Raw genomic sequence first — 22821 nt, forward strand, 5'->3', positions numbered from 1 at the left:
TTACATTAGAGTTACACTACTTTTTGTTCACTTTATTTCTGTGATGTTTTCTTTTTTTGCTATCACACGAAGAAATTGGTTACAGCTTTCTCTCTTCCTCCCCTACCCAAGATCTCAGTATAAACAACCATGTTTTTTTTTCTTTTTTTTGAGCATGCCACTTCACATTGGAAAACCAAACTTCCTTCAAATTGGTTATTTGTTTTGCTGCAATGTATTGATCATGCCGACTTAAGCAGTGTTCTTTGCCATTTTCTTTTGACAAATGAAGTGCTAATTTAGCAATAATATTATTATGTAATGCACATGCATACCTGCTCAGCCAGGTAAACTGCAAACAAATCAATGTTTGTCCTTCTTTACTAAAGTATTTCATTAACCTGTGTTATATCACACGTAATATCATGAGAGACTTAGTGTTATAATAGAACCATTTTTCTGTCAAGGAATCATCATGCTTATCAAGGATTTAGGCCTATAGTGGCTTGTTATGTCTTTAGAAGTCATCATTAAATCTCTTAAGATTCAATGATGACTCTTTTTTCAAATGATTCAAAGAATCTCTTTTCCCTAATGGTTTGTAATTTAAGGCTTGTTTTGGTAATCTTTCTGTTTTTATTCTTTCAACTTGTTCCATTCATTTATGTTTATATTTTTTTTCTATTACTAATTCCTGGTTTAATTCTTTCATAATTTCTTCATTTCTTTTGTGATCGAATAGAGTATACTTTGCAGTTTTTCTCATAAACTTCATTTCAGCTGGTATTAATTTTTATTTGTCTTTTTATTTTATTGTTCAGATTTCACTTCCATACAATAGGACTGGTAGGGCTAATGTATTGTATACTTTGTCTGGTTTGTTTTTGTACTAGACTAGGTTTCAATATAGTTAATTACACCTGTTATTTTTAAATATTTTACAATGTTTATATTTATATCTTTTTCATTTTCATATGTAAATACATCCTAAGTGAATTCATGAATTCATGAATAAATGAATTCACCTGTTCTAAAATCTTATCTATTACTATTTTAGTTCTCAGTGGATCTTGTCCTTTAAAGGCAATCGTGTTTGATTTTTCTGTTGATATTATCATTCTATAATCTTTGGCTTTCTCATTTAAATCTAAAATATCTCTATAACTTATCTTTAGAATATGTAATTATTATTTGGTCATTGGCAAAAAGGAGAGTGTTTAAGTTCACAGTAGGAGAAAGTTTAATACCTTGATGGAAATTTTTATTCCATTTTATTATTATTTCATATAGATAAATATTAAAGAGAGTTGCTGTAAGTAGACATACTTGTCCGACTCCTTGGTTTATCTCTCTCTCGTATATGATAGCTCATGATTTAATCCTCTTTGTATTTGATTATTTTCATATATACTTATGATAGCTTTTAGAATATTATTTGGTATTTGTCTTTCTTTTAATATGATAAAGAGCCAAGAGGCTGTTTTTTTTTCTGGTGGCGTAAATTAAGTTAAGGGGATAATAAATCCCTCATTATTTTAAAGCCGGATACGAAACTCAGAGTTTCGTATCCGGCTTTAAAATAATGAGGGATTTATTATCCCCTTAACTTAATTGCTTTTAATATGTTAAATAAAATGCTCCTTTTAACTTTGTCAAATACTTTTTCAAAGTCAATAAATGTAATATGTTTCTAAATTGTATTCTCTTCTTTTCTCTATTATTAATTTTAGGCAAAAGGCCAGGTCTATATCATACGTATCATGAGAAACTTAGAGTGTGATAATAGAAACTTTTTTTGTGAAGACATAAGAGATATATCAATATGTAGAAGTAGGAACACTATAGTTGGGCCTGTGACATATTTTATGGAAATTGTCAGGCTGAAAGAAGTTGTGTACCTATGAATTTGTCAAGGTGCCAGTAGCCAAGCTATGATACTACTGATATGCACTTTGTTTCTAAAGTATCTTAATTTGTATAATTTCTTTATATATCGCAACCAATGAGGGGGGGGGGGTGACACCTTAAATTGCTGATTTTAAGGTACGCCACTTAAAAGCATGCTGATGGATGCACTAAATTAATCAGGAGAATATGCAAGTTATTTACAGTAATTACCATAGGAAAACAGAAGTGCCATTTTTTTTTCCATGCAGTTGAAATGACTGTGGGATGCTTCTGAAAGTCGACATTTGAATAAATCCATATGATCTTATATATATATATATATATATATATATATATATATATATATATATATATATTGGGCGAGGAGGAAAAATGGCAAATTTAGAATTATGGTGCCTTTAAAAAGACCAGTGAAAAATGTCACAAGCCAAGAAATAAATTTATATAATAAATGTTTCCTTACTATTGGTCACTTCTCCATATAGCTGAGTAAACTTGTGAAACCTATCATACTGTTCTAAAACTACAGTTTTTCATAGTTGAATTTAGCACTAATAATCTAAATTCAGTTTCCTGAAAAACTGCAGATTTTGGTATGTCACTTTTACATATAGTTGTAATATGCCAATCTATGAATGCAAAGAATATCATTGCAATGCTTAATCTGTTTAGAGTTATTTACTGGGTGGAGATAGGAGAAGATAGATAGGGGAAGGGACAAGAATTAAGAGTATTCCTAGACATTGTTCAAGATGGGGCTGAATAATGAGCACTTTTTTTTTATTATTATATTACTTAGAGTGAGTGATTCAGAAATGGAATTAGTTCATGTAGATTTAAGATAGATGTGTTGCAAGCAGAGCTAACTATCCATGAGTTATGATTACTTCCATGATTATGGACACTAAAGAGTAGGGTATTCAATTTCAGAAATTCACAGATCAAGACATAATATTTTCTTACTAATATATGTTGGCACTCCCCTTTGATCTTTTTAAATATATAATTTCAATTTTCTGTCGAATGTTTAATATCACCCGTGTTCTTCCCCTCTTGCTAGATGATGAATCAGATGCCATTTCATTATTAACTTTCAATAATTATAAAATATATACACATTTACACAAGAATATTATTTAATTTGCCAAATATTTCAGTCTGAATATTAGACCATCTTCAGTGGCTACATAGGAATAGTTTTAAAAAACAAGGTGGAATATGAACAATTAATCATTCACAAATAGAACGAGCCACGTGATGTCATATCACTAAGTATTAAAAGAGTAAACATTTTTTATCAGAGTCGTGATTAAATTAAAGATATTAATTCAGAAATTCATGTAATAATCTTAAATAACATTAGACTAATATAGGAAATTAAAAAAAAAAAAAATTAATATGTTATGCTGATTAAACTTTCCCAAATTTTTGACACAGATATACAGTCATTACAATTCAAGTTAGGACGTTGAAGTAAGGCCTCCACACTTTCTTTAAATAAATGTTCAAATTTAGGGCGACATCTGTGTAGGAGGCGAGTTTTGGACCAAAGGATGTTGTGGCTTGTTTCTATTCCGCGCTGAGCTAATCCAGATTTCTCATGTTTGTTGTGTTGAATGGATGATTGATGCTCTTGAATTCTTTTTTTCTATAGAGCATCCGGTTTGTCCAAAGTAGGAAAGATTACAGTTACATGGAACTTGATACACACTAGGTAGAGACATAGTTGAGCATTTATCTTTAGAAGAAGGAAAATGGGTGGATAATTTGTTAATAGGTGTATATTATAGGTGTTAAATCATATTTCTTCAGAATTCTTGAAATTGGTTCTGAAATCCTGGAAATGTAAGGAATAAGAACTCGACATATTCAATCTTTGCTGTTTTGTGTTGGATTGTAAGAATCGAAAAGATGTTGTGTACTCTTTTCGGAAAAGCCATTTAATTTCATGTGATGTTTGATAGTCGAAAGTTCTTTCTGTAATAAATGAGAAGTTGAACAATTAGTTTTGGCTCATTGGATTAAACATTTTGAGTCCTGTTTTTTGACAAGGATGATGGGCAAAGAATCTAAATACATTCTCAAAGAATCCATTTAGATTCTTTGAGAATATAACTATTACAGTCGGTTTTCTGTAAACTGTTGTTGTAAGAATACCTGAAGGTGAACGGATGAGGAGGCATCTAAAAATGATAACTCATTGTCTTTTTCAATCTCCATGGTAAACTTTATATACGTTGATGTAAGGAATTGATATTGCTCAAAAAGGAAGGTAAGGAATCTCTGTTATGAGGCCATACAGCAAAAATGTCGTCTATATATCTAACCCAAAAGGATGGTTGAGGGAATATAGATGAGAACAGGACTTCTTCTAGATGTTCCAAATAAAAGTTGGCTAGAGCAGGAGACAGCGGACTTCCCATGGCTGTTCCTTCCACTTGGTTGTAAAATTTGTTTTGACATAAGTTAAATATCCAGAGTGCTTTACGAAATCAAATAACTTTATAATGTCGTGTGGGAAGATGTCAGCAAATAAATCTAAAGTCTCTTTGAGAGGTGCATTCATATATAAAGATTCTGTATCAAAGCTAACCAGAAGATCTGTAGGTTGTAATGCGATATTTTTCAATTTATTTAAGAAATCTGAAGAGTTTTTCAAAAAAGAGCGTGAGTTGCCTATGCGCGTTTCAATAATTTAGCTAGATATTTGACTATGCGATAAGTAGGAGAATCGATATAATCCACTAATTTACTTCAATGTCCTAACTTGAATCATAATGACTGTATGTCTGTATCAAAAATTTGGGAAAGTTTAATCAGGATAACACATTAATTTTTTTTTTTAAATTTCCTATATTAGTCTAATGTTATTTAAGATTATTACATGAATTTCTGAATTAATATCTTTAATTTAATCATGACTCTGATTAAAAAAAAAAAAAATGTTTACTCTTTTAATACTTAGTGATATGACATCACGTGGCTCGTTCTATTTGTGAATGATCAATTGTTCGTATTCCACCTTGTTTTTTTAAAACTATGTTTTAAATAATTCCTATGTAGCCACTGAAGATGGTCTGTAATATTCAGTCTGAAATATTTGGCAAATTAAATAATATTCTTGTGTAAACATGTATATATTTTATAATCCTAATGTCACAAGTATCTTTAAAGAATCTAACTTTCAATAAGACCAACAATTAAAAGATCAGTACTACGTTGCAGAGAGAATTCGATGCCTTATACTAACCAGTGCCTTGAAATATGCACATATTTTCTATGCAGTGTCATGGAGCATACAATGGTTCCTATGAAATATCCAATGAGCCCATTGTATGTCTGACCATTAATCTCCCAAGTGAAACCAGTTAGGGAGTATAATACTCTCTAACCAGTCCCTTGAGATATGGAATGTATCTAATGAAAATATACTACTCTCCATCTGGTTTCTTAGAACATACAATGGTGCTATGAAACAAATCTAATTAGCGCATCATATATGTCTGAACATTAATCTCCTAAGTGCATCAAGAACATGAACCACCTTACGATATTTCAAAGATAAAAACGTTCTGCTTCACAATTTATTGATTTCATTTGTGAAGCAGAACGTTTTTATCAGGTAAAAATACTATGGCCATAATAGGGATACGTTTGTTCGTAAAGAAAATGACTTTTTTTTGAAAAACAGAAAAGCTTTATTAAATAAAAAGTCAATATTACTTACATAATAAAGATAAAATCACAACATTTTAAAATACGAATCTAAAGTTGATTGTTTATGCTCTTTTCTCTTTCATTTAACGATTTAATTGTCTATACGGATTTATTGCATTTAATGTTGATCGCTTAACAATAACACTTCTTCCTAAATTAGGATCATTTTCACTGAAAAAATTTTAAATGTTTTCAGTGTCATTCAAGCACCTTTTTAAATCTTGAATTTGGTTGCTAACACTTTTTTGGTAGGAACTTCTATAATTTTGTCTTCGTTTTCTTTGGCTTCATTGCTAACAAGTTTTTCTAAATCTTCCATTGATAAACCATCATCTTCTGCATTTAATAAATTTCTTACATCCCTTCGTCGAAAATGTCGATGAAGAGGATATAAGAAATTTTTCAACATTTTCGCAGCTTCTCCTGATAATTTTACACTATGAATTCTGGCCCATTTTTTAAAACCAACCACAAGAAGCTGCAAAATTTTTCACAATTTCATTATTTTAAACAAAAATAATGCTTTTTCTTGAATCACCATTTGAGTTAAAAGTATATGACATTGTGACATATCATCTATCCACAGACAACATTTTCTCCATTTTTTTCTAAAATTGGACTCCTTAAGCAAGTTAATTTTGCTGCTGTAACAGCTGTACAATTCTGAGCAGACTTTTATTTTTCTGATTGACTAAGTATGGTTGTTAAAATTGACTGCATTAATCCTAAAAAATGTGCAACATCGGATTTTCTTTCAACGCATTGTATGATATTTAATTTAGTTTCTAAAGAAATTGCTTTTCTTTTCCTTGATTCTGACATTTTAACTAAATATTAATATTTACAAAATCTACAATAATGCCATCAGAGAATATATGTCATTTATTGCAATGCACCACACCAAAACACACCCTATGAAGTGTAAGCAACGACTAAATTACGCAGATGATGCGCGAAACTGTTGAAACGGACACACCCACAGCTTGGGAGTACGTGATTAGTTGCCCTCATTCACCAATCAGATGATTTCCAGGTGTTGACTTACAGATTTCATTATATCGAGGCTTCATTACCAGGGGTAACGTTAACCGAAGTATAACTGTATGACATCAATCTTAGCAATACACTCGTTAATTACTGGCAAGCAATATTTGCTATCTTTTATTATTCCAATCAGTGCAGTGAGTAACATTTTATTCAGGTTCTTTAATTTTCTAAAAATATTGCATAAATTTTTCATGATATTTTCAAATGCTTGCAAGAAAATAATTATGTTAAATATATATGTGTGTGTGTATATATATATATATATATATATGTGTGTGTGTGTGTGTGAAAATTATGATAGTTTCAAATAAATAACATTTATTAAAATATATAAATTTTTTTTTTCTTTCCTTGCAAAATTCCATATGGCTTGTCATCGTGCTTACGGTTAGATGAGTTATTGTTAATCACAACTTATTATTATATGGACACCTTCATGGAGTCCAAATATTCATTGTGGAATACCCAAACTATCCACACATTATCTATCATATCTCTCCTCAAACAAAGTATTTACAACAGACTCTGCCAGCACATTTCCATCATTCTCCAACCAAAAAAATCTAGTCTTCTTACACTTGTTAACTACACTCTTACTAAATTTCCAGAGATGACTTCTTGTTCTTCCACCACTAGCCAACTGCCGAAATATTTTTCCTGCATAAATCCTATAAATATATCAACATAGGGAGCATTCCTCAGACTACTTTCCAACTTGGATTGCCTCTGAATCTTATCTACCACTTTCTCATCTCCAAGGAATCCATGCAGCCAGATCCGAGCATGGTAATCCAGATGTGAACATATCAAGGCCTTATGAAGAGGATTAATAATTTCTTTATTTCTGCATGTTAGCATGTTTTCAATAACCAAGTAATCCATTGAGACACCTTAGCAATATGCTCTCTGAACTTCAACTCCAACACCCCAAGTCCCTGGCCTCATCAATTTCCTGGAGTATTCAGCTTCATCAATGTGTTACACACCTTGTAATCATATAATACCAAAATGCATAACTTTCCACATTAAACTGAGATCCATTATCTTTTGCGAATACAGCCAGCTTATTTAAATCATTCTGAAAGTAGGTACATCAGCTTGATTAATTATTATGCTACCAAACTTGACATCATCAGCAAACAACTGAATATTTCCCTTCAAACCATTTCCTATATCATTTATATGCAAATTGAACAGTAATGGTCTAAGTACAGAGCCTTGCTGCACACCATTGATCAATTGCTTCATCTTGGACTCTGTTCTTCCATATATTATTTGTTGGTATCCGGGGCTGGTTTTATCATTAGGCAAACCTAGGTAATCGCCTATGGCCTCCAAGACTCCGGGGTGCCAGATTTTGCTACATATAAAATTAACAGAAACTCCTGTATTCCATAAAATTCATGTATGTAAGCGTACCATTTCTTTGCTGGATGTATATACACATCCAGCAAACCTGGATAATATTCTGTCCACCTGCTGAAAGAACATGGATGAGAAGTGTAGTTTGATAGTCATATCCATTAGAAGGAGCAATACGCTGAAAAGAACACAACTAGATTACTTGGTGTATGTATTAGCTATGTTCAGTTGCCTACAGCAAGAAATGCAGTTGCTTGCCATTTGCTTGGTAACCAGAATCTAGGTTATACCAGACTAAATACCTATGAGTTATGTTCATTTTGCTGCTTGTTTTTATCGTATAATTATAGTTTTTAATGCCAGCGTAAAATAAGAAATCCTTTCATACTTTCTTTACTTCATATTGTATCACTATGGAAGATCAATGTCACTATCAATTTTTTGACTAATTATTTTATTCACCAATACATTTTAAAATTCTCCCAGAACTTGATTGAAGGTAATTATTTTTGTCAAACAATTATTTTATAAATTCATGAAAATCCGAATCTAAAAATGAATACAGCCTCCATCTGTTCCAAATTAAGTTTTCTTTTTTATTCATAATCTTAGTTAGAAAATTAGTTCACAGATTGCACGAACGGTCGCACTTTTAAATTTTGCTTTATAGAGAATCATATGTAAATCTGGAATCATATCATGTAATGCATAATTGTTATAAACATAATTTGTAGGTTTTTGCATTCCAGTTTCTTGGTTTCCCCCCATCACTCCCTATAAATCGAAATAAACGGCAGTTATGAAGTCAACTGTTATGTACATATTTTCAGTATTATGCAGCAGTTTTGAAGTAGCGATATTTTCCTACACTTTATCCTTCGAAACGTGTAGGTGCATGCGTCAAAATGAAATTTTATTTCCAAAATTTTCATAACAGAATTAATTCGCCTTTAATGGCTAACTCCCCTTCCTCCAAAATTATCACTACACACACACAAAATACTGCTAGATAACATATGTGCACTTTCTTTTTGTGTGAATTTGTTATTTTTCTGAAGTAATTATACTGTTGCAGTTTTAAGCAAAAGAGAAAGGTTAAGAATCTCTGATAAAATACCATTGGATATAAATTTTTGATATTAAAAAGACTCCCAATCGGAAACCCCGAGTAATGCAGTTTAATCATTTGTTGTTCATTTAAAAAAAAAAAAAAATGTTCCTAAAATTGAAATGTGCAACCTATATAATTTTATTTTGCAAGGAAAGAAAGCAAAATGTCATATTTATTTCAATAAATGTTATTTAAAAAATATAAATATTTGATATAATATTTCCAATGTAAACAAACGTTTTGATTATTTATTTTTGCACATGTGAAATTTGTTTTTATTTGGGAAGAAAGACAATAAATAAATTGTGCAGCAAAAAAGAGTCAAATATTGTAGGACATCAAAGAAATTACAAGTAATACAATATACAATGCACATAAAGACAATAATCTGTTAACGGCAGGGGGGGGGGGGGGATAATTGCATTTTAACAGATAGAATGATGATGAAGTTTCATCAGCATTCTACATTTTTATTAGGTCAAGGCAGCATGTCATGAAGGGAACATGAGGTTTGAGAGTGCTGGATCTGGTAATAGCATCAGATGACAATGACCAATCTAGCTACACTACCTCTATTTGGGGAAAATGATTATGTAATTTTGATCTGGGAGATTGTCAGATATACAGAATTTTCTATTATGATGGGATATGGAATTACAAAGCACGTGATTATGACAAGCTGAGTCGACTTTCAGCAGTGCCATGGCATAAGAATTTTAATAGGAGAGATTCGTCAAGAATGTTTGAAGAAAGCAATATCAGACTGTATACCCTGTGTCAGAAGTATAAATCAGATAGAAGTTAGATGGATGACCTGTATGGTAAGGAAGACTAAAACTAATTATGAGGAGAAAGCTAGCTGATGAGTCAAAAAAATCCTAAAGAGTTTTTTGCTATGTGGCATATAAAAGGAGGAATTGACTATGAAAGGATGACTTTAAAGTGTTTATGATGGGGAAGTAACAGCTACAAATCAAATAGTTGCTACTGAGTGATCATTTTGCAAGGGTGTACTATCTAGGTGGTGATATTGCAATTCCAGATTTCTCGTTGACTGATGGGAGGAATAGAGATTGAAGATTTGGAGGAAGGTAGGTGCTTTGGATATTGCAGAACCTTAATGCAAACACAGCCATGGAATTAGATGGCATATTGGTTCTTGTATTGCAAAAATGTGCAAGAGAATTATCAGCTCCTCTGACCAGGATGTTTAATTTAAGCTTTAGTACTGGGAAGGTACCAATGAACTAGAAAGAGGGCAAAATAGTCTCCTGTTGCATAGAGGAAGTTCCAAGATGGCAGTAGCAAATTATATGCCTATCAGAAGTGGTGGTGGTGGTTAAGATATTGGAGAAATTGGTAATTCAGGAATGGGTGGATAAGTATGTAATACTTCATAAGGGATAACATGGCTTTGCTTCTTTTCTTGCAAAAAAAGATGTCAGATCTTCTCCACGTTTGATAATGCTCAGCTTGACAGTCGAAACTAAACTCTTCTCAGCTGACCCTTACTCTAAACTTTTCCTGGCACAATTATATCACTTCTTTAGTCATCAGCTTTCAAAAAACTTGGCATCCTTTTCTGCTGAAGACAGTACTTCTCCTGAACAGTTACTTACTCCATATAAATCTAGAATCTGACACCAACCTTGGAATATTGCTCTCTTGTTTTGGGTGGTGCATATAAGACCTCCCTAAAAATTCTTGAAGTAGCTTGAAAAAATGTTCCATGTTTGGTCTCTGGATCTAGCAAGGTTTCTGGACTATCTTCTTCTTCTGCAGCTTCTCCCAATTAAGTGGGGTCACTGTTTGTAATGAGTCTCCTCCACACCTTCCTGTCTTGGGCTGTCACCACATCCAAGTTCTTCATCTTCAAGTCCTTCTACCAGCTCCCTCCATCTCTTCTTTGGCCGCCCACGCTTCCACCTTCCTTGCACATCCATCTGCATGACCCTTCTTCCCACATATTCGTCCTCCCTCCTCATCACATGACCAAACCATCTCAACCTTGCCTCCTGTATTTTCGCTCCTAAGTTCGTAACTTTCACTGTTCCCCCTGACATAGTCATTTCTCGGACGATCCTTTCTGGTCACACTGCACATCCACCTAAGCATTCTCATCTCTGCTACTTCCATCCTGCTGATGTTATTTTTCCTCAGGGCCACAGTTTCTATACCATATGTCATAGCTGGCCTCACTAATGTCGTATATTTTTTGCCTTTCAGATTGATCGGCACCTTCTTATCGCATAACACTCCAGCCATCTCCCTCCAGTTCCTCCAACCTGCTTGTATCCTGCATCCCACTTCCTTCTCAGCTCCTCCATCTTCTTCCACTGTTGAACCTAAGTATCTAAAGTCTCTCACCTTCCTGATAACATTTCCTTCCAGCTTCAGATCTGTCTCTTGGCCACCTCCCGCTTCGCAACACATATACTCTGTCTTACTTCTGCTCAGTCTCATACCTCTCTCTTCCAGTACTTTTCTCCATCTTTCCAGTTTAGTTCCTGCTTCTTCTCTTGAATCTACACACAGCAAGATGTCATCTGCATACAACATTGTCCAAGGTGCATCTTCTCTCACCTCCTCTGTTACCACCTCCATCACAATATTAAACAGAAACGGACTTAATGCTGACCCTTGATGCAAGCCAACTGTTACTTGAAAACTTTCTGTCTGTCCCAAACAGGTCCGAACACTTGTCTTCACATTTCTGTACATTTCCCGCACCAACCTGACATATTTCTCCGGCACCTTCTTCTCCCTCAGACACCTCTAGACTTCTTGCCTTGGCACTCTATCATATGCTTTCTCCAGATCAATAAATACCAGATGTAGCTTCCTTTGTTTCCCTCGATATTTTTCCATCATCTGTCATAACCCAAAGATAGCATCTGTTGTTGATCTACCAGGCATGAAGCCAAATTGTTCCTTTGCAATCTCCACCTCCTTCCTCAATCTACCATCAAGAACCCTTTCTAGGTTCTTCATTGTGTGGGACATCAACTTTGTTCCTCTGTAATTTTTACAGTCTTGTGCATCCCCTTTACCCTTGTAGATGGGAACAAGAGTACTCTCCCTCCATTCCTCAGGTATATTTTCCTGTTGGCAAACTTTCATGAACAGGCCCCACAGCAGGTCAATTCTCTCTCCCCCCAGTGCCTTCCATGCCTCCACTGGAATTCTGTCGGGGCCCACCGCTTTTCCATTCCTCATCCTCTTCATGGCCTCCGTCACTTCCATTCTACTGATGTTCTGCACCATCCCCTCAGAAGGCTGCCCATCTCCTCTGTGAATCCTTGCATTTTCCTCACTCAAAAGTCACTCAAAGTATATTTTCCATCTGTTTCTTATGTCTACATCCCTCCATAATACTCTTCCTTCAGCATCCTTGATCTGCCTCACATGTAAGATGTCCTTTGCTGCTTTATTTCTACATTTCGCTAGTTGGTAAATTTTTCTCTGTCCTTCCTTTGTTTCTAATTGATCATACAGATCTTGATATGCCATGGCCTTCGCCTGTGCCACAACTCTCTTGGCTTCTTGCTTTCTCTCTTTGTACACCTCTCTGTCCTCTTCCACTCTTGACTCATCCCACTTCTGCTTTGCCTTTCTCTTAGCTGTCACTGCCACTTGTACATCATTATTCCACCACCAACCCTCCTTCTGCTCTCTAATCTTTCCAGATGTCTCACCAAGCACCTCGATTGCACATCTCGAGATTACTTTTGAATTATGTTTCCACCAATCTTGTACACTTTCCAGTCCATCCGAAATCCTCTCCAACACTCTCTCCTTAAAACGTTTCTGGACTATATAAAAATAAATGAATAAACTTATATATATATATATTTAAAAAATTGATAAAAATAGAAAAAATCCTTAGCTTATAATCCTCACAGGTTATACTATGGGTTTGCAAATAACCTTTTGTGACTGGGAGCAACATAACAAATTTTTTTTTCTGGTAAGTCATTCTAACAACAACAACAAAAAAAAGCTTGACTATTTTAACTTTACTGACTTTTAGAAGCCCTTGACACCAAGCCTTCTCAACAAACTACTGTCTTATGGTCACCCTTTTGTGATTTTATTGCCAGCTGCTCTGATCATCTATTGCATGTCATAGTGGAAATTTTCTTCTCTTTGGATTTCTTTATCAGTTTGGAGTAGTCAGGGTTCTATACTTTCATCTGTTGTTTTTCTTTTACATCAATTTCTTTCTCTCTCTAACTTCATATTCTATTCATAGTTTTGCTGATAACTGTATTCTCTATTCCTCTTGTTCTTCATTTTAGAAATTCTGTAATACTCAAATGATTGAAGATTCAAGATCTTCCATAACCTTGAACATTGATCTCCTCAACATTCTTAAGAGGGGTGAAGACAACTTACTAAATATCAAGACCCTTAAAACAGTCATATCTTCTTGCCTGCAACAAGAATTCTGTTTCATTTTGATAATGTTCTGATATCCTTTCAAGGTCACTTTCCCCTTCATCAGCTGACTTGCATATCCAAATTATCCTGGCATAAACATGTTACACCAATAGCCTCCTAACAAAAAAATTTAAGTGTTTCAGTTAAAAAAAAAACTTTGGTATTATTTTTAATTAAAATACTTTTTCTCTCCTGCTCAACTCCTAACAGTGTATAGATCTCATATTCAAAGAGCCCTTAGAATATTTTTCTTACATTTAGGGTGGTGTATCCAAGACCTTAAGAATTCTTGAATGTATGCAGAAAGCAATCTGCATAATAGGTAACCTCTCTCTCACAGAGACTACCCCCCCCCCCAATCATACTTTCTCATAAGCACTGTTTCTGCATTTTTTTAAAATTTTTTTTTTTTATTATCATCATAGGCACTTTCATTGGTGCTGCTTCAGTAAACTGATCACTGCCATTCCTCTGCTTTCCTCTAATCCTTTAAGAACTAGAGCAGCCATTGATCAACATCTATACAAAGTCCATTTCCAGTTAAATTAAATCAACATCTTATCTTCCTTCATTCTGTCTATCTCTGTTTTTTGGTACAACCTTCCTCATACTGTTTTTTGTAATGAGTACAACCTTCAAACTGTACATTCATTATGGTCACTTTTTAAAAAAACCAGGTACAAAATTTTAGTAATGTACTTTAAAAAAAAAAAAAAATGCAAGTTGCTATCCATCTGTGTGTGGAGTTGCTATCCATTGCGCTATATGAAAAGTAATCTTAAATTTGATGTAGAATATTTTGCATGTGATTTATCATGTATCAGTTTATTTCAGCATATTACTTGTGTTAATTTATCATTTATTGCATATTAAGTAATTTATTCTTTTTTTCTCATTACTTCATTATAGTCAACTGTCACTTCGTGTAATTTGCTTTGGAAACCTCTCAGTAAGGCTTATTGAAATCCCATACCATCAGTACTATGTAAAGCAAATTCAGTATATCATTCCTTCCACCATTACAACCTACTGTATTTCTTTTGGCCATTCTAAATTTGCTATTGTGAGAGTGAACTGTATTTGACATTGTATTATATGGTTATTGACTGTTTTATCATATCATTTCATATATTATTTTTTTTTTAGGATTTTGTTGTGCATATCTCATATTTATCTTGGAAACCTTGTCAAGTTATGTTAATCCGGCTTTCAAGTAAGTTTTTCCTTATAGAATTGTCATTTATTAATGTATTTTTTAACTCTGCAAAGACAAAAGCAGTTTTTTTTTTAACTGGCTTCTTATAGTGTTGCTGTGCTATATATTATACAGCTTTTACCAAGTTTCTATAAGAGTCCAATCATATAAAATTGCACTTCAAAAAGTACAAGGATATGTAATGATTTAACCGCATCTCTTATTCTGTTCCAACTAACATCATCCTTTTGAATTCTTGGTGTTTGTGTGTTTCTTTAAAATTTTGTTAATCATTAATAATTTTAAGTATTTTTATACACTTTTTGTTGAAATTGAGTTTTGAAATTTTATGTAAATCCACAAGAAAGGACCATGAATTAGTGCCTAGAAAAATTTTAAATCTTGGAAATCTCACGAAGGGAGAGAGATGAACTGAAAAACTGAATTAGTCTCAGAAAGGTGGTATGAGTTTATTTTGGAGGGAATTAGTTCTGAATGCATTCTGCAGCTTTATTAAGAAAATAAGCACGATGTTTTTAATAGCTAATGTTTTACTTTGGTATTCTTGTAAAATATGAAAATGATGTGTTTAATTAATTTTTCCATTTTCTCTTGTATATTAAGCTCATGTCACAGCCGAGTAACTTGCCTTTTTTAGAAACCTGATTAATATTAATGCTTTGATAAGAAATTTAATCCTATCTGCATAGGGTATTATGGTCCACCCTCAGTTGCATGTGATCAGTCTGATTTGTGTGTTTGGTTGGGGTAAAAAAAAAAAAAACTTTCTGGAAGAAAAACTTGCCACTGCCATAAGAAATGGGCTCATTTACCTTCAAGTGAAAAACCCTGATCAAGTTTTTCACGTCTTACATATCATTTGCCCAGGTACTTTCAACAAAAGGGCATTATAATAGAAAAGATATTATATTCTTGTTTTCTAATCTTATACTCAAGAGAGTGAAAAAATGGGATTAAAAATAAATATCACCAAAACTAAATTCAAGAAACCAATTCTTAATTCAGCACTTTCTTTAAATGGAAAACAAATAGAAAGAGTGGCAAAGTTTAAATATCTCTGATGCTGGTTAAATGAAGATTGCAATCCAGAAATGGAAATAAAAGTTAGAATTGAAATCATCATCATCAAATTCCTGCCATGTACCCTCAAGGGGTGTACAGGATATGATAGTACTACATGAAAAATTTACATCATTACTAACTTCCTCATATTTGTAAATTTAGGGACACAAAAACACACGTGTTGAACAGATTATTTTATTAATTACTAATAAAATAAAACTTGACGTTTCAACCCCCTGTATCAAGGTCATCATCGGAAGAATGCAAGTGTATAAGGAACCAAGCTACATGCTCATGCCCTGTATACTAAATCTACGTAGTTAATTAATCCTTTTTCCTAGCCTGACCTCTAGTGATTAAAAAATAAATAAATAATAAATAAATTAAAAAAAAAAATAAATAAATAAATACAACTACAATAAACTACTAAAGTCCTCTAATATTCTTCTGGATAGTTCTGATTGTTATAATATGATTTCTTTCAGTTGATGTTGAATGTTACAAACACTTCACCAGGTTGTCTCCTTGTAGTGGGATTTTTCTATGGCTAATTTAGGTTGTTATACAGGTTGTAGATGGGTCCTCCACATTCTTGAAATGGTTAGGCCATCATTTTCGTTGAGATTTGGGTTGTGTTTGAGCATTTCACATGATTCTTTAAATTTTCTCTCAAACCAGGTTTTGGTGAAGTGTAGGGACTTGGTATTTTTCCAATCAATTCTGTGGTATGTTTGGAGTGCATGGTCAGAAAGGCCGGTTTTTCCAAAATGGAGGTATTTAATGTGTCGTTTGTGTTCGTCTTGTCTGATTGGGATAGTTCGCCCTGTTTCCCCTATGTATGGTATGTTACATGTGCATAGTATTTTGTATACCCTTGGGTGGGCTAGGTGTGGTAGATGATCTTTAGAAGAACTGAGTAGGTGTCTTAACTTATTTGGGGGTTTAAAGGTGGTTTTAATGTTTAAACCTTTAAACCCCCAAATAAGTTTAAACCCCCTGATATTGTAGTCTAACTTGAGGATCCTGTAATGAAGAAATTTTGTAACTTGGCTGGTAAGAATTTTCAATTCTATGTGTTTTTAGCCACTTTGGTTTAAAACGAATTTTTGCTGATACCATATAATGATCAGAGTTTAATTCAAAGCCTCGATATGCTCTTACATCTAAAATTAACTCCACTAATTTAAAATTTGTGATAACATAGTCAATTACTGATTTGTATCCTCTGGCTGACCAAGTATATTTATGTATTTCCTTGTGTTTAAACATTGAATTCATTATTCTCATATTATTATAAATGACAAAATCGCGCAATCTGCGACCATTTTGATTACATGTATCTTCACCAAATTTACCTATGTTTGTTTCCTATTCTGGCATTTAAATCTCCTGCTAGCAGTAAATAGTCAGTTTTGTTTGTTTTATCTATGGCATTCTGTAATTCTTTATAAAATATATTACTGTCTTCTTCTTTTCCCTCTTCTGGTGCATATGTACCAATTATTGTTATGTGGCCTCTTAATGTCTTGAGTCTAATTTCTGTTAGTCTTTCATTCAAATAGTTGTAATATACAATATTGTTCTTCAGGGATTTATGTACCATAATCATTATACCTGCTTTTGCTCTTTCTTCTTTTTTTACCCCACTGTAGATTTGTATATAGTTGTTTGTTTCTTTTGTACCTTTTTGTTTTTTCTTTGTTTCTGTTACTATACATATCTTTATGTTAGCTTGGTTTAGTTGTTTATCAAGTTCTTCTTCTTTGTGTGCATTGCTTCTCACATTCCATGTTGCAATCTTCATTATGTGTTCCTTTTTCCAATTTCGTTTACTGTTTCCTGTGTTGTGGTCTTTTCCCTGACAGTCCGTCCGGCTTTTCTTTGCATGAAACTTGAAAGTATTCTGAATTTCCCCAGGGCAGGTTACTAACATGTCGCTGGGTAAGTCCAGTGGTAGGGCTGCTACCTAACGCCTCTGGACAGGCAGATCTAACAGCATTTACTCTGTTAGGGTGTTAAGGTTATACCGCCCATACTCGGTCACCAGTGCCTCGTTAGTACTTTTAGAACAGGGTGGACCATGGGAAGGTGAGGTTGACATTTGAGTGGGAGAGGCTATGTATTGCGCTTCACCACCCCTTCCACCCTGCAGTTTATTGTAGTTGTATTTATTTATTTTATTTTATTTTTTTAAATTTTTTATTTATTTATTTATTTATTATTATTATTATTATTTTTTTTTAATCACTAGAGGTCCGGCTAGGAAAAAGGATTAATTAACTACGTAGATTTCGTTTACCGGTATATAGGGCATGAGCATGTAGCTTGGTTCCTTATACACTTCTATTTTTCCGATGATGACCTCGATAGAGGGGTCGAAACGTCAAGTATTATTTATTAGTAATTAATAAAATAATCTGTTCAACACGTGTGTTTTTGTGTCCCTAAATTTACAAATATGAGTGCTGATCACCATGTAACCCTAAAAGAAAGAATTACTAACTTCCTATCTACAATTTTCCTCCAGATCAGTCTGTTACTTGTCAAGACTCCAATATTATCAGATCTTATATTTCTGTTGTTTAAGGCACTTTGTACCGTATCAATCTACCTATATCTTAGTCGTTTTCCTGCCAACCTGGCAGAGAACACCTGTTTTGCTAATCTTTCCTCGCCCATTCTGTTTAAGTGACCATACCACCTGAGATTAGCTCTGCTAATGCATTCCTGGATATTGACAATGTCAAGTTCTTTCCTAATATTCCTTGTTTTTAATATGATATTGCCATCTGTTCACGCCTCTAATCTTTCTCAGGATTCTCATATCTGTGGTTTCTAGTTTTTGGTCAAGTGTTTTATTTCTGACCCAGCTCTCAGATCCATAAGTTAAAACTAGTTTGAACACTGTCTTGTATAGAGCTAATTTAGTGTTCCGACTAATTTCTCTCTTATTCCATATGAATTTATTCAATTGACTTCCTACTATACCAGCTTTATTGATTCTGTTGTCTATTTCCATATTTAATTTACCATCTTCACTAAAAATCTTACCTAAGTAGGTGAAATGTTTTACTTGTTCCACAGGTTCTCCGTTCACAATGCAGTTGACATTTTCAACGATTCTGCCTATTTTCATTGTCTTTTTATTTCTGACCTTTATACCATGTCTATGACAACAGTTATTCAATTTAGTCGAGGAAATCTTGCAGACTCGTAGCAAATTTATTGATAAGTATAACATTGTCCACATAAAGCAAAGAGCTGACATTAACATCTCCAATTTTGATATCATATTTAAATATCATATTTGATATCATATTTGATATCATATTTATTTATCATATTTACCACTTTCCTTCATAATGTGATCCATATAGATGATGAATAACAGAGGGGATAATGTACATCCTTGTCTCACACTAGATTTAACATTAAACCATCTTCCTGTACTTCCTTCAGTTCTAACTGCTGACTTACAACTCAAATAAAGACTAAGTATTGCTTGATATAATGCCCCATTGACACCATATAACTGTAGTGTATTGAATAGCTTCTTTCTTGGCACCTTGTCATATGCCTTTTCCAGATCTACAAAACTTAATACAGATCTTTGTTATATTCTCATGATTTCTCAATTATTTGTCGTAAAGTGAATATCTGATCCTGACAGCCTCTATTTGGTCTGAATCCATCTTGTTCTTCTCCAAGCTTCCCCCCCCCCCTTTCCTTCCACAATCCTTCTCAACCATTTCTCAAGTATACTTACACATATCCTACCAGGAACACCTCACTAGGTGAATACATCTGTAATTCTCACATTCAGTTTTATTTCCCTTTTTATATATGTACTATGACAGCTCTACTCTAATCATCAGGAATTCGTCCATCTGTCCAGGCCTTCTGAACTATGCAGTGCAGCCACTGCAAGACTTATACCACCATACTTCAGCATTTCTGGTCGAATATCATCTACTCCTGCTGCCTTTCCACATTTTAAGCCTAGAATTGAAATGGCAAGAAAAAATTTTCTCTTGATGAAATCAACACTGTGTAACCGTAGTTTAAACTTAGAGCTTAGAGTATGCATGGTTAAATGCTATGTATGGTCCTGCTGTATGGTGCAGAAACTTGGACCTTAAAGACAACATCAATAAAAAGACTTGAAGCCTTCAAGATGTGGTAATACAGACGAATGTTAAAAATCCCATGGACAACAAAAACATCCAATCAGGAAGTAATGGAACAAATGGGGAAATCACGTGAACTTTTAGATACCATAAAAGGAAGGAAAACTGCATATATTGGTCACCTGCTTAGTAATGAAAAATATAAAATATTCAATTGATTATAAAAGGGAAGATAAATGGAAGAAGATGACAAGGAAGATGAAAAAAAATCTTGGCTGGCAGACATCAGACAGTGGACTGGCATGAACTCTGAGAGACTGCTCAGAGTAGCTGAGAATCGCTCAAAATTTGCCAAGGTGGTTGCCGATCTCCGATAGGAGATGGCACTCAAAGAAGAAGATACTCGAGCATAAGCAAAGTTTTTGTGTCAGTATCTTTACATTTTGGTATAGGCTTAAAACAAAAATATAATTTCTTGTCTAATATAATTTACTTGATAGCCAAGTGAAAAAAAACATTCAACTATCTCTAATTCAAAGGGCATTGCCAGCACTGATTGAGCTATGGAGGCTCTGAAATAAATTTCTAGAAATCAATGGTTTATATATATTGGAAATAGAAAAATATAAAATTATATTCCGGAATTTTAAAGACTTGTACTTGATAAGTTAATCTACGTCTTCAGTTTGTTTAGCTTATGTATATTGTATGCATTCATTAAAAAATATGTTTATGATTTGATTAGCTTTGTTTTGAATCCAATTTTGTGTCAACCTACCTGTAACTAGTACTTTAGAAAGCCATTTTTGTTTAAACACTTGTTTTGCTGATTTTTCATCTCCCATTCTGTTTGTGACCATTAACTGTGATTACAGTTTTAATTGCAACTACACAAATTATTTTCCCCTCAGGGACATTGATAAAACACTGAGAGGTAAATAATTTCAATATGTCACAAATATTCAGTTAAATTCCACATGGTGGCCTCTGGCTATTCCAGTCTTCACTAAGTTCTGCTGAACAACAGAAGGATCGTTGAAATTGTTGCATACATTTAAGATCATACTTAAAAGGACATAACTTAAAAGTTATTAGTTATTTTTGATTTTTATGATGCAAAGACATCAAAGGTCATGCTGTGCCAAGACACTGGTTAATATGGTGCAGTAATATGGTGAGTAGGACAATTTTAAACATCCATGCCTCTGGCGAGATTCGAACCTGCAATATTTTGGATGGGGTGCAGATATGCTCACCACTCAGTCAACCAGGCTGGCCTAACTTAAAGTGATTTGTATGTACTTCAATTGCTCTATAAATGAGATTGTTCTAAATGTTTTTGATCAGCACTCATGTAGATCCAGTATTTCATATTCTTGTTACTAATTCATTTGACATGAATTTGTATGGGAAAAGTAGTTGTTTTTTCAGTTTTAGAAGTAGTACAGTGTTTAGTATATAAATTTTTGTATGAAAATTATTCTTCCCTCTCCTTTTAAAATATGTTCATTAATATTAGAGTTTTATGACAGATTTTTAAGAACAACTGTTCGTACATGTAAAAAAAAAAAAAAAAAAAAAAAAAAAAAAAAAAAAAAAAAAACGATAAAATTCTTTATTGGAAATGCATTATTTCTGACAGGTAGGCACTGGCCTTGACTAGTTAATCAATTGTTATATGTTCTTACTTTGTTTCAACAAGCTTGTCCTTGTATTACTGAAGATGGATTAGAGTATTCTTACAAAAATATTTGATGTTTAAGTGATTAGTGAATAATTTTACTGTGTTTCATGTTTCTGTATTATTTATTATTTCTGTTTTTATTATTTTTAGAATATACTTTTTGCTGATAATCTTGCCTCCACTATATGTTCTAACCTTATTCCGGCATCTGGATAGATTGGCTCTTTTCAGGTAGTGTTTTTTGTAAATTGAAACTCAAAGATGGTTCTTTAGAGATAAGGTAATCATATATTCAGGTTTATTGTTATTTTAGAATACATATTACACATAATGTTTTTAGTTTCCTGTGTTTGCACATTAATGAAATAAAAAATAAATGTTAAAAGAAGAATTGGAAGACCAAGAAAGTGATCGCATGAGACTTAGAACAGGCCAGTTAGCCTAAAATCCATGCTAGATAAGCAAATAAAATAAATCTTTTTCTTGTTCTTTAGGTAATAAAAGAAATTACCTAAAGAACAAGAAAAAGACCTGATACTGGGTATGAGAGTTATGTCATTTATAGTAAAATTTTGTAATTAGTGCTTCTGCACTGACAGAACTTTAAAAAAATTTTTGTGTATTCCGTTAAAATCACACTGTCAGTTGTTTCAATTTTTAGGGTTCTCTTAGTCTCAAGTTCCTTTCCATCCAAGAACAGTTTGTGAACACAAGGGTGGTGGTAGTGTTGGGGGGAAACAGCTTTATAACAAGGATATCTAAAAAGATTGACCAGTGGTGCACCACAGGGTTCAATACTTTGCCCTCCATTGTTTAATTTGTATATCATTGATATAGGAAATGATTTTTTTTTGACAGTAAATTTTCAGTTGTTTGCTAATGATGCTAAATTGGGAAAAGCAATGGTAAATGAAGGTGATTCAGAGATCCTGCAGCAAGACTTAGACGAGCAGAGTAGGCAAAGGTAAATGGCTGCCAGTGTAATGTGGCCAAGCTTAAGGTTATGCACTTTGGGAAGAGATCAGAATCTGTGTACTATATTATTATTATTATTATTATTATTATTATTATTGTTGTTCTTTCTTCAACTCAATCCTAGCAAGACAAAAATTATGGTTCTCAAAGGAAATACAAACAGAGAAGCTCTTAAGAAACAAATGTACCTTAA

At 33.3% G+C, this 22821-nt stretch overlaps 1 protein-coding gene across 2 annotated transcripts in view; it reads left to right on the forward strand.

The window, feature by feature from the left end:
- The window catches only part of LOC150099954 (uncharacterized), a 257685-nt gene that overhangs the window by 59744 nt on the left and 175120 nt on the right, over positions 1 to 22821 (forward strand). For both annotated transcript variants that reach the window (XM_090402731.1, XM_090402732.1), the window contains 2 exons: positions 14711 to 14777; positions 21804 to 21884. In XM_090402731.1, the coding sequence (XP_090258857.1) occupies positions 14711 to 14777; positions 21804 to 21884 (148 nt within the window). The remainder of the gene's footprint in view (positions 1 to 14710; positions 14778 to 21803; positions 21885 to 22821) is intronic.

Source organism: Typopeltis vanoorti, chromosome 13 (genome assembly GCF_054136105.1).
Source record: "Typopeltis vanoorti isolate ZY-2024b chromosome 13, IOZ_Tvanoo_1.0, whole genome shotgun sequence".
Classification (NCBI taxonomy): domain Eukaryota; kingdom Metazoa; phylum Arthropoda; class Arachnida; order Uropygi; family Thelyphonidae; genus Typopeltis; species Typopeltis vanoorti.